The 13,532-nt window shown below is 46.6% G+C and overlaps 1 protein-coding gene across 2 annotated transcripts in view; it reads left to right on the plus strand.

Annotated features, from left to right (window-relative positions):
- BCKDK (branched chain keto acid dehydrogenase kinase) overlaps positions 1-13,532 on the plus strand; it is a 28,778-nt gene that overhangs the window by 2,450 nt on the left and 12,796 nt on the right. For both annotated transcript variants that reach the window (XM_071419412.1, XM_071419414.1), the window contains exons 2-6: positions 4,358-4,537; positions 6,534-6,602; positions 8,131-8,241; positions 9,871-9,918; positions 12,946-13,065. In XM_071419412.1, coding sequence (XP_071275513.1) covers positions 4,361-4,537; positions 6,534-6,602; positions 8,131-8,241; positions 9,871-9,918; positions 12,946-13,065 — 525 coding nt within the window. In that variant the 5' untranslated portion in view covers positions 4,358-4,360. The remainder of the gene's footprint in view (positions 1-4,357; positions 4,538-6,533; positions 6,603-8,130; positions 8,242-9,870; positions 9,919-12,945; positions 13,066-13,532) is intronic.

Genomic DNA, 13,532 nt, shown 5'->3' on the forward strand with positions numbered 1-13,532 from the left:
TTTTGGGGTGAATTTGAGGGAAAAAAGAGATTCTAAATACTTAAATCCTCTTTTTTTTGGGTTCCTGGACCTTTTAAATTTTGATTTTGGGGAAACTCTGAGGGGAAAAGTTATTTTTGGATGGTTTTTTTGGCAATTCTGAGGGAAAAAAGGAGGTCCTGGACCTTTTAAATTTTGATTTTGGGGAAACTCTGAGGGGAAAAGTGGTTCTGGGGTAGTTTTTGAGGGGGATTTTGAGAGAAAAAAAGAGGTTTTGGACACTTAAATCCAATTTCTGGGTGAAAACTGAGGGGGAAAAGGAGATTTGGAAGCCTTGAGGGCTTTTTGGGGAGTTTTTTGTGGGGTTTTGGGGTTTTTTTGAGGTTCCTTGTGGGGTTTTTTTGGGGGTATTTTGAGGTTTTTTGGGTGTCCCTGAAGGTTTTTGGAATCCTTTGGGTTTTTTGGGGGGATTTGGGGCCGTTTTTGAGGGATTTTGGGGTCGTTTTAGGGGGGTTTTGGGGTCCCTGAGGGGATTTTTGGGTGGATTTTGGGTGGATTTTGGGGGTGGGTTTTTGGGGGTGGATTTGGGGCTTTTTGGGGTGGATTTTTGGGGTCCCTGAGGGGATTTTTGGGTGGATTTTGGGGGTGGAATTTTGGGGTTTTTGGGGGTGGATTTTGGGGTTTTTTGGGTGGATTTTTGGGGTGGATTTTGGGTTTTTGGGGGTCGATTTTTGGGGTCCCTGACAGGATTTTTGGGTGGATTTTTGGGTTTTTTGGGGTGGATTTTGGGGTTTTTTGAGGGGATTTTTGGGGGGGTTTTTGGGGTTTTTGGGGGTGGATTTTTGGGGTCCCTGAGGGGATTTTTAGGTGGATTTTTGGAGTTTCTAGGGGTGGATTTTGGGCAGTTTTGGGGGTGGATTTTTGGAGTTTTTGGGTGGATTTTTCAGTGGATTTTGGGATTTTTTTGGGGGCATTTTTGGAGTTTTTAGGGGTGGATTTTGGGCGTTTTTGGGTGGATTTTTGGGGTTTCTTGGGTGGATTTTGGGGGGATTTTTGGGTCGATTTTTGGCGTTTTTGGGGGTGGATTTCTGGGGTCCCTGAGGGGATTTTTGGTTGAATTTTTGGGGTTTTTTGGGTGCAATTTTGGGTGGATTTTTGGTTTTTTTTATGTAGATTTTGGGGTTTTTCTCTCTCTCACCCTTTCCTCCCCTCACCCAGGAGATGCTGCGGCGCCTTTTGGGGGGGGGATTTTTGGGTGCATTTTTGGGTGCATTTTTGGGCTTTTTGGGTTGATTTTTGGGTGGATATCTGGGGTCCCTGAGGGGATTTTTGGGTGGTTTTTGGGGGTTTTCGGGCAGGTTTTTGGGTGGATTTTTGGCATTTTTGGGTGGATTTTTTTTTTATTTTTGGGTGGATTTTTGGGGTATTTTAGGTGGATTTTTTTGATTTTTGGGTGGATTTTGGGGGTCCCCTCCCCATTAACCCTTTCCTCCCCTCGCCCAGGAGATGCTGCGGCGCCTTTTGGGGGGGGATTTTTGGGTGCATTTTTGGGTGCATTTTTGGGCTTTTTGGGTTGATTTTTGGGTGGATTTCTGGGGTCCCTGAGGGGATTTTTGGGTGGATTTTGGGGGTTTTCGGGCAGGTTTTTGGGTGGATTTTTGGCATTTTTGGGTGGATTTTTTTTTTATTTTTGGGTGGATTTTTGGGGTATTTTAGGTGGATTTTTTTGATTTTTGGGTGGATTTTGGGGGTCCCCTCCCCATTAACCCTTTCCTCCCCTCGCCCAGGAGATGCTGCGGCGCCTTTTGGGGGGGAATTTTTGGGGTGGATTTTTGGGGGTTTTTGGGTGGATTTTTGGGGTCCCTGAGGGGATTTTTGGGTGGATTTTGGGGGTTTTTTGGGCGGATTCTTGGGTGGATTTTTGGGGTTTTTGGGTTGATTTTTGGGTGGATTTCTGGGGTCCCTGAGGGGATTTTTTGGTGGATTTTTGGGCTTTTTGGGTGCATTTGGGGTAGATTTTGGGTTTTTGGGGGTGGATTTTTGAGGTTTTTTGGGTGAATTTTTGGGGTTTTTTGGGGGTGGATTTTGGGGTGGATTTTTGAGGTTTTTTGGGTGGATTTTTGGGGTCCCTGAGGGGATTTTTGGGTGGAGTTTTGGGGTTTTTTGGGTGGATTTTGGGGTGCATTGTTTTTGATTTTTGGGTGGATTTTTTTGGGGTTTTTTCTCTCTCTCACCCCATTAACCCTTTCCTCCCCCCGCCCAGGAGATGCTGCGGCGCCTTTTGGGGGGGGATTTTTGGGGGGGATTTTTGGGGACCCTTAGGGGATTTTTGGGTGGATTTTGGGGGTTTTCGGGCAGGTTTTTGGCGTTTTTGGGTGGATTTTTTGGGGTTTTTTGGTGTCTCACCCCATTAACCCTTTCTTCCCCACCACCAGGAGATGCTGCGGCGCCTTTTGGAGGGGGATTTTTGGGTGCTTTTTTGCGGTCCCTGAGGGGATTTTGGGTGGAGTTTTGGGTTTTTGGGGGTGGATTTTTGGGTGTATTTCTGGGGTTTTTGGGGGTAGATTTTGGGGTCCCTGAGGGGATTTTGGGGGGGGATTTTTGGGGTATTTTAGGTGGATTTTTTTTGATTTTTGGGCGGATTTTTGGGGTTTTTGTGGGTGGATTTTTGGGTGGATTTTTGGGTTTTTTTGACGTTTTTGGGTGGATTTTTTTTGATTTTTGGGTGGATTTTGGGGGTCCCCTCCCCATTAACCCTTTCCTCCCCTCGCCCAGGAGATGCTGCGGCACCTTTTGGGGGGCGATTTTTGGGTGGATTTCTGGGGTCCCTGAGGGGATTTTTGGGGTTTTTTGGTGGATTTTTGGTGTTTTTAGGGGTGGATTTTTGGGGGTTTTTGGGTGAATTTTTGGGCGGATTTTTGGGCTTTTTGGGTTGATTTTTGGGTGCATTTCTGGGTGGATTTTTGGGCTTTTTCAGGCGGATTTTGGGGTTTTTTTGGCGTTTTTGGGTGCATTTTTGTGTAGATTTTTGGGTTTTTTCTCTCTCTCACCCCATTAACCCTTTCCTCCCCCCGCCCAGGAGATGCTGCGGCGCCTTTTGTGAGGGGATTTTTGGGGTCCCTGAGGGGATTTTTAGGTGGATTTTTGGAGTTTTTTGGGGTGGATTTTTGGTGGTTTCGGGGTGGATTTTTGGTGGTTTTAGGGGTGGATTTTTGGGCTTTTTGGGTTGATTTTTGGGTGGATTTCTGGGGTCCCTGAGGGGATTTTTGGGGTTTTTTGGGTGGATTTTTGAGTAGATTTTGGTTTTTTTTGGTGTAGATTTTGGGTTTTTTCTCTCTCTCACCCCATTAACCCTTTCCTCACCCAGGAGATGCTGCGGCGCCTTTTGGGGGGCGATTTTTGGGTGGATTTTTGGGTGAATTTTTGGGGCTTTTGGGTGGATTTTTGGGTGGATTTTTGGGGTTTTTGAGAGTGGATTTCTGGGGTTTTTGGGTGGATCTTTGCGGTGGATTTAGGGTTTTTGGGGGTGGATTTCTGGGGTTTTTGGGTGGATTTTTGGGGTCCCTGTGGGGATTTTGGGTGGATTTTTGGGGTTTTTTGGGGGTGGATTTTGGGGGATTTTTTGGGGGCATTTTTGGGTGGATTTCTGAGGTCCCTGAGGGGATTTTTGGGTGGATTTTTGGGCGGATTTTTGGGCGGATTTTTGGCGGTTTTGGGTGCATTTTTGTGTAGATTTTTGGGGTTTTTTTTGGTGTCTCACCCCATTAACCCTTTCCTCCCCTCGCCCAGGAGATGCTGCGGTGCCTTTTGGGGGGGGGATTTTTGGGTGGATTTTTGGGGTCCCTGAGGGGATTTTTGGGTGGATTTTGGGTGGATTTTTGAGTGGATTTTTGGGTGAATTTTTGGGGTTTTTTGGGTGGATTTTTGCGGTGGATTTTTAGGTGGATTTTTGGGGTCCCTGAGGGGATTTTTGGGTGGATTTTTTGGGTGCATTTTTGGGTGCATTTTTGGGTGCATTTTTGGGCTTTTTGGGGGTGGATTTTTTGGCTTTTTGGGCGGATTTTTGGCGTTTTTGGGTGGATTTTGGGGGTCCCCTCCCCATTAACCCTTTCCTCCCCTCGCCCAGGAGATGCTGCGGCGCCTTTTGGGGGGGATTTTTGGGGTGGATTTTTGGCGTTTTTGGGTGGATTTTTTTGATTTTTGTGCGGATTTTTCTCTCTCTCACCCCATTAACCCTTTCCTCTCCCCTCCCAGGAGATGCTGCGGCGCCTTTTGGGGGGGAATTTTTGGGTGGATTTTTGGCGTTTTTGGGTGGATTTTTGGGGTTTTTTTGGGTTTTTTTTCTCTCTCTCACCCCATTAACCCTTTCCTCGCCCAGGAGATGCTGCGGCGCCTTTTGGGGGGCGCTGCCCTGCGGGGGCCCGGGGGTGCCCCCCACAATCCCCCCGCCCGCGCCGCCGCCGACCAAACCCAAACCCCCCCGGACCTGGCCCGGGAGCGCTGCAAGGCCGTGACCTCCTTCTACCACCAGCCTGCCATTGATGCTGCTGCTGAGAGGGTGAGAGACCCCTCCCCAAATCCCCCTAAATCAGTGGAGACCCCTCCCCAAATTGGGGGAGATTCGGGGGAGATTTGGGGGAGATTTGGGCTCAGTTTGGGGCCATTTTGGGGGAGATTTGGGGGAGATTCGGGGCCGTTTTGGGGGGTATTTAGGGGGATTTCAGGGCCATTGATGCTGCTGCTGAGAGGGTGAGAGACCCCCCAAAACCCGGGGAGACCCCTCCCCAAATTCACTGAAATCCGGGGAGACCCCTCCCCAAATTGGGGGAGATTTGGGGGAGATTTGGGCTCAGTTTGGGGAAGATTCGGGGGAGATTCGGGGCCATTTTGGGGGAGATTTGGGGCCATTTTGGGGGAGATTTAGGGGGGATTTTGGGGTCATTGGTGCTGCTGCCGAGAGGGTGAGAGACCCCCCAAAACCCAGGGAGACCCCTCCCCAAATTCACTGAAACCCGGGGAGACCCCTCCCCAAATTTGGGCAGATTTGGGGGAGATTTGGGGGAGATTCAGGGCCATTTCGAGTGAATTTATTGGGTTTTGGGGCCATTTTTAGGGGGGATTTGGGATCATTGATGTGGCTACAGAGAGGGTGAGACCCCTCCCCAAATCCCCTGAAATCCGGGGAGACCCCTCCCCAAATTGGGGGAGATTTGGGGAGAGATTTGGGCTCAGTTTGGGGGAGATTTGGGGAGATTCGGGGCCATTTTGGGGGGGATTTTGGGGTCATTGATGCTGCTGCCGAGAGGGTGAGAGACCCCCAGAACCTGGGGAGACCCCTCCCCAAATTTGGGGAGATTTGGGGGAGATTTGGGGGAGATTCGGGGAGATTTGGGGCCATTTTGGGTCAGTTTGGGGGAGATTTGGGGCCATTTTGGGTCAGTTTGGGGCCATTTTGGGGTCAGTTTGGGGGGTATTTAGGGGGATTTTAGGGTTGTTGAGGGGATCACAGAGAGGGTGAGACCCCTCCCCAAATTCCCCTGAAACCCAGGGAGACCCCTCCCCAAATTGGGGAGATTTGGGGGAGATTTGGGGCCATTTCGAGTGAATTTGTTGGGTTTTGGGGCCATTTTTAAGGGAAATTTTGGGGCATTTTGGGACCATTCGGGAGGAATTTTAGGGGATTTTGGGGCCATTTTTTGGGGCATTTGGGGCCATTTTGGGGGGATTTTGGGGCCTTTTGGGGGAAATTTTAGGGGGATATTGGGGCCATTTTGAAGGGGATTTTGGGACCATTTTGGGAGGGATTTTGGGAGGATTTTGAGTCCATTTTTGGGGATTTTGTGGCCATTTGGGGCCATTTTAGGGCTGATTTTGGGGCCATTTTTGGGGGATTTTGGGACCATTTGGGGTGGGATTTTGGGGGGCTTTTGGGGCCATTTTGGGGGCTTTTGGGGCCATTTTGGGAGGGATTTTGGGGCCATTTTAGGACTGATTTTGGGGCCATTTTTGGGGGATTTTGGGACCATTTGGGGTGGGATTTTGGGGGGCTTTTGGGGCCATTTTGGGGGCTTTTGGGGCCATTTTGGGAGGGATTTTGGGGCCATTTTAGGACTGATTTTGGGGCCATTTGGGGGGAATTTTGTGGGGATTTTGGGGCCATTTGGGGGCCATTTTTGGGGGATTTTGAGGCCATTTTTGGGGCATTTGGGGCCATTTTGGGAGGAATTTTAGGGAGATTTTGTGGCCATTTTTGGGGCATTTTGGGGCCATTTTTAAGGGATTTTGGAGGAATTTTAAGGGCATTTTGGGGCCATTCTGGGGGGATTTTGGGGCCATTTTTAGGGGCTTTTGGGGACCATTTTGGGAGGAATTTTAGGGGGATTTTGGGGCCATTTTCGGGAATTTTGGATTAATTTTGAGGCCATTTTCAGGGAATTTTTAACCATTTTGGGGTGGAATTTTTAGGGCATTTTGGGGCCCCATTTTAGGATGGATTCCATCCCAAATTTGGGGTCCCCCCCAACCCCAAAATTTGCTTTTTTTGCCCCACCCAGCCCTCGGTGCGCCTGACCCCCACCACCATGCTCTACTCAGGGCGCTCCCAGGACGGCAGCCACATCCTGGTAAGGGCAGGAACCCCAAATTTGGGGGTCCCCAAAATCCGGGAGGGGTCCCCAAAACTTGGGGGGAAAGGAGAGAGGGGAGCCCCCAAAAATTGCCCCAGAATTTGGGGATTTTTCCCTGAATTTTGGGAGATTTTGGGGGGAAAATGGGGTTGGGGGAGGCCAAAAGTTGGGGGGGTCCCCAAAATTTATTGGGGGGGGTCCCCAAAATGTGGGGGGAAATGAGGGGGGGTGACCCTAAAATTTGGGAGTGAAATGAGAGGGGAGACCCCAAAAATTGCCCCAAAATTTAGGGATTTTTCCTTGAATTTTGGGAGGAAAAAAGGGTTGGGGGTCCCCAAAATTTGGGGGAAATGAGAGGAGGGGAGCCCCCAAAAATTGCCCCAAAATTTGGGGATTTTTCCCTGAATTTTGGGGGATTTTGGGGGGAAAATGGGGTTGGGGGAGGCCAAAAGTTGGGGGGAGGTCCCCAAAATTTATTGGGGGGGGTCCCCAAAATTTGGGGGGAAATGAGGGGGGGGTGACCCCAAAAATTGCCCCAAAATTTGGGGATTTTTCCCTGAATTTTGGGGGCAAAAAGGGTTGGGGGTCCCCAAAATTTGGGAGGGAAAGGAGTGGGAGACCCTAAAATTTGGGGTAAAACCTCAAAAATTTGGGGCAAAATGTTCGAGATTTGGGGTGAAACCTTCAAAAATTGGGGTAAAACCTCAACATTTTGGGGTAAAAAATGTAAAAATTGGGGTAAAAAGTCCAAAATTTTGGGGAATTTTGTGGCTTTGGCTGGGCAGAAACCCCCAAAATTTGGGTGTGAAAATTCCCCAAATTCCAGAAATCCTTGAGGGGTTTGTGAGGGAGCTGAGGGTTGAGGATTTGCCCAAAATTTGCGTTTTTTGACCCAAATCTTCGGTGTCCAAAAATTGGGGTAAAACCTCAAAAATTTGGGGTAAAATGTCCAAAATTTGGGGTGAAACCTTGAAAAATTGGGGTAAAACCTCAAAAATGGAAAAATTTGGGGCAAAATGTAAAAATTTGGGGCAAAAAATCCAAAATTTTGGGTGAAAATTTCAATTTTTAGGGGAATTTTTTGGGATTTTTTGGGCAGAAACGCCCAAAATTTGGGTGTGAAAATTCCCCAAATTCCAGAAATGCTTGAGGGGTTTGTGAGGGAGCTGAGGGTTGAGGATTTGCCCAAAATTTGCGTTTTTTTTACCCAAATCTTCGGTGTCCAAAAATTGGGGTAAAACCTCAAAAATTTGGGGTAAAATGTCTGAAATTTGGGGTGAAACCTTGAAAAATTGGGGTAAAACCTCAAAAATGGAAAAATTTGGGGCAAAATGTAAAAATTTGGGGCAAAAAATCCAAAATTTTGGGTGAAAATTTCAATTTTTAGGGGAATTTTTTGGGATTTTTTGGGCAGAAACCCCCAAAATTTGGGTGTGAAAATTCCCCAAATTCCAGAAATGCTTGAGGGGTTTGTGAGGGAGCTGAGGGTTGAGGATTTGCCCAAAATTTGCTTTTTTTGGCCCAGAAAAGCGCCCGGTACCTGCAGCAGGAGCTGCCCGTGCGCATCGCCCACCGCATCCAAGGCTTCCGGAACCTTCCCTTCATCATCGGCTGCAACCCCACCATCCTGCACGTGGTGAGCACAAAAAAACACCCCAAAATTACCCCAAAATTACCCCAAAAGGGTCCCAGGAATTGGTGGGAATTCACCAAAATTCTGACAAAAAAAATTCTGGAAAAAAAAAAAATTTGGAAAAAAAATCCCAAAAAAAAAAAAAAAAAAAAAATCCCAAAAATTCCCAAAAAATTCCTTAAAAAATGGCCCCAAAATTTCCTAAAATTACCCCAAGATTATGTGAAAATATTTCCCAAAATTTTAAGGAAATCCCAAAATCCCCAGAATAAAAATTCCCAAATAAATCCCCAAAATAATAAAAAAAAAAAATCTGAAAAAATCAAGAAAAATTCCTAAAAAAATCCCCCAAAAAATCCCCCAAAATTCCCCAAAATTATCTGAAAATATTCCCAAAATATTCCTTAAATGTTCCCAAGAATTTTGAGGAAATCCCAAAATCCCCAAAATTGAAATCCCCAAAATAATAAAAAAAAATTCTGTAAAAATCAAGAAAAATTCCCCAAAAAATCCCCCCAAAATTTCCTAAAATGACCCAAAGATTATGTGAAAATATTCCCTAAATTACCCCAAAATGGTCCCAGGAATTGGTGGGAATTCACCAAAATTCTGACAAAAAAAATTTTGAAAAAAAATTCCCAAAAATTCCCAAAAAATTCCTTAAAAAATGGCCCCAAAATTTTCTAAAATGACCCAAAAATTATCTGAAAATATTCCCAAAATATTCCTAAGAATTTTAAGGAAATCCCAAAATCCCCAAAATAAAAATTCCCAAATAAATCCCCAAAATTCCCAAATAAATTAAAAAAAAATTCTGGAAAAAATCTGAAAAAATCACAAAAAATTCCCAAAAAATCAAAAAAAAATCCCCAAAAATGACTCAAAAATTATCTGAAAATATTCCCAAAATATTCCCCAAAAAATTTAAGAGAATCCCAAAATCCCCAAAATAATAAAAAAAAAATCTGAAAAAAATCTGAAAAAATCAAGAAAAATTCCCAAAAAATCCCCAAAAAACCCCCAAATTACCCAAATATTATCTGAAAATATTCCTAAGATTTTTAAGGAAATCCCAAAAATCCCCAAAATAAAAATCCCCAAAATAATAATAAAAAAAAAAATTCTGAAAAAATTCTGAAAAAAAATCAAGAAAAATTCCCAAAAAATCCCAAAAAATGACCCAAAGATTATCTGAAAATATTCCCAAAATATTCCCCAAAATTTTAAGGGAATCCCAAAATCCCCAAAATTAAAAAAAAAATTGAAAAAAGATCCAAGAAAAATCCCCAAATTCCCCAAAATTACCGAAATCCTTAAAATCCCCCAAATTCCCCAAAAGGTCCAGAAAATTCCCAAGAATCCCAAATTACCCAAATCCCCGAATGTCCCGAAAAATTCCAAAATTCCCAAAAATTCCCAGAATTCCCAAAGTCCCCAAAATTCCCAAAAATCCCTTTAAAATTCCCAAAAATTCCCCTAAAATTCCCCAAAATTTCCCCAAAAATTCCCCAAAAATCCTGAAAATTCCCAAATCTTTTCGAGGGAATCCCAAGAGTCCCCAAAATCCCCGAATTCCCCAAAATTCCCCGGAATTTTCCGGAATTTTCTGACGTCTCCCCCTCCCCCCCCCAGCACGAGCTGTACATCCGCGCCTTCCAGAAACTGAGCGACTTCCCCCCGGTGAGTGACACAGCCGGAAATACACCCGGAATACACCCGGAAATACACCCGGAAACACACCCGGAAATACACCCGGAATGCACCTGAAACACACCCAAAATACCCCCCAAAGTACACCCGGAACACACCAAAAATACACCCAAAAATGCACCTGAAATACACCAAAAATACACCCAAAATCACACCTAAAATACACCCAGAATACACCCGGAAATACACCCGGAATACACCTGAAACACACCCAAAATACACCCGGAAATACACCCGGAATACACCCCAAAATGCACCTGGAATACACCTGGAAATACACCCGGAACACACCAAAAATACACCCAAAACCACACCTAAAATGCACCCAAAATACACCCGGAACACACCCGGAAATACACCCGGAATACACCCAAAATACCCCCCAAAATGCACCTGGAACACACCCGGAAATACACCCGGAAACACACCCAAAACACACCTGGAAATACACCTGGAGTACACCTGAAACACACCCAAAACCACACCTAAAATGCACCCAAAATACACCCGGAATACACCTGAAACACACCCAAAATACCCCCCAAAGTACACCCGGAACACACCAAAAATACACCCAAAACCACACCTAAAATGCACCCGGAATACACCCAAAATACCCCCCAAAATGCACCTGGAACACACCCGGAAATACACCAAAAATACACCCAAAATGCAGCAGGAACGCACCTGAAATACACCAAAAATACACCCAAAACCACACCCAAAATACACCCGGAATACACCCAAAATGCGCCCAAAATACCCCCCAAAATGCACCTGGAACACACCCGAAAATACACCCAAAAATGCACCCAGAATACACCTGAAATACACCAAAAACCACACCTAAAATACACCCAAAATGCACCCGGAACACACCCGGAAATACACCCGAAATACACCCGTAACACACCAAAAATACACCCAAAACCACACCTAAAATGCACCCGGAACACACCCGGAAATACACCCAAAATACACCCAAAAATACACCCAAAATACACCTGGCACACACCGAAAAATAGACCTGAAATACACCTGAAATACACCCGGAACACACCCAAAATACCCCCCAAAATGCACCTGGAACACACCCGAAATACACCTGAAATGCACCCAAAATACACCTGGAACGCACCGAAAAATAGACCTGAAATACACCCAAAACACACCTGAAATACACTCAAAAATACACCTGGAACACACCGAAAAATAGACCTGAAATACACCCAAAACACACCTGAAATACACTCAAAAATACACCTGGAACACACCCGAAATACACCCGAAATACCGCCTAGAAAACACCCAAAACACACAAAATGCACCCAAAAATACACTGGGAACACACCTGAAATACACCCAAAATACACCCGGAACACACCAAAAATACACCCAAAACCACACCTAAAATGCACCTGGAACACACCCGAAATACACCCAAAAATACACCCAAAATACACCCGGAACACACCTAAAATGCACCCAAAATACACCCAAAACCACACCCGAAATACACCCAGAACACACCCGAAATACACCCAAAAATACCCCCCAAAACACACCCAACATACACCTGGAACGCACCCGAAACACACCCAGAATACACCCAAAACATGCCTGAAATACACCAAAAATACACCCCAAAATACACCCAAAAATACACCTAAAATGCACCCGAAACACACCCAAAATACACCCAAAAATAGACCCAAAACGCAACCAAAACACACCTGGAACACACCGAAAAATAGACCCGAAATACACCTGAAATACACCCAGAACACATCTGAAAATACAGCCAAAATACGCCCGGAACACACCTAAAATGCACCCAAAATACACCCAAAAATAGACCTGAAACACACCCGAAATACACCTAAAATGCTCCCAAAATACACCCAAAAATACACCTGGAACACACCCAAAATACCGCCCGGAAAATACCCAAAACACACCTAAAATGCCCCCAAAATACACCCAAAAATACACCTGGAACACACCCAAACCCACACCTAAAATGCACCTGAAATACACCCAAAACACACCTGAAATACACCAAAAAATACACCCGGAACACACCCAAAGCCACACCTAAAATGCACCTGAAATACACCCAAAAACACGCCTGCAACACACCCAAAATACACCTGAAACGCACCCAAAGTACACCTGGGCACACCTGGGGGAGGGTAGAAACACACCTGGGATACACCTGGGGGCACCTGGCGGGGTACAAACTCACCTGGGGGGGGGGGTGTGACACACCTGGACCTCCCTGTCTCACATTTGTGTCACCTGTCCCAGCACTGCGTGTGTGTGACTGTCACACCTGTGTCTCACCTGTGTCTCACCTGTGTCTCACCTGTTGTTACCTGTTACCTGTCCCAGATCCAGGTGCACAGTGACGAGTCCCAGCACTGTCACACCTGTCACACCTGTCTCTCACCTGTTACCTGTATCACACCTGTCTCTCACCTGTCTCTCACCTGTTGTTACCTGTCTCAGATCCAGGTGCACAGTGACGAGTCCGAGCACTGTCACACCTGTGTCACACCTGTCACACCTGTCTCACCTGTTGTTACCTGTCTCACCTGTTCAGATCCAGGTGCACAGTGACGAGTCCCAGCACTGTCACACCTGTATCACACCTGTCTCTCACCTGTTACCTGTATCTCACCTGTTGTTACCTGTCCCAGATCCAGGTGCACAGTGACGAGTCCCAGCACTGTCACACCTGTATCTCACCTGTTACCTGTCTCTCACCTGTCACACCTGTCACACCTGTATCTCACCTGTCTCTCACCTGTTCAGATCCAGGTGCACAGTGACGAGTCCCAGCACTGTCAGTGTGTATCACACCTGTCACACCTGTCTCACTTGTTGTTACCTGTCTCACCTGTTCAGATCCAGGTGCACAGTGACGAGTCCCAGTACTGTCACACCTGTCTCTCACCTGTTACCTGTCTCTCACCTGTTACCTGTTACCTGTCTCAGATCCAGGTGCACAGTGACGAGTCCCAGTACTGCGCGCTGCTGCGGCAGCTGCTGGAGGATCACAAGGACGTGGTGACGCTGCTGGCAGAGGGGCTGAGGGAGTGCAGGAGGCACATACAGGTAAACACACCTGTGTTACACCTGGGATACACAAACACACCTGGGATACACCCACACACACCTGGGACACACCCACACACACCTGTGACACACGCGCTGCTGGCAGAGGGGCTGAGGGAGTGCCGGAGGCACATACAGGTAAACACACCTGGGACAGGTAACCACACCTGGGACACACCCACACACACCTGTGACACAATCACACACACACCTGTGACACACACGCTGCTGGCAGAGGGGCTGAGGGAGTGCAGGAGGCACAGACAGGTAACCACACCTGGGATAGACAAACACACTCACCTGGGACACACGCGCTGCTGGCGGAGGGGCTGAGGGAGTGCAGGAGGCACATACAGGTAACCTCACCTGTGTTACACCTGTGACACAATCACACACACCTGGGACACACCCACACACACCTGGGACACACCTGGGATACACCCACACTCACCTGTGACACACACGCT

This window comes from Agelaius tricolor, unplaced genomic scaffold (genome assembly GCF_023055355.1).
Source record: "Agelaius tricolor isolate 1412-34295 unplaced genomic scaffold, bAgeTri1.0.p SCAF_107, whole genome shotgun sequence".
In the NCBI taxonomy this organism is placed as follows: Eukaryota; Metazoa; Chordata; class Aves; order Passeriformes; family Icteridae; genus Agelaius; species Agelaius tricolor.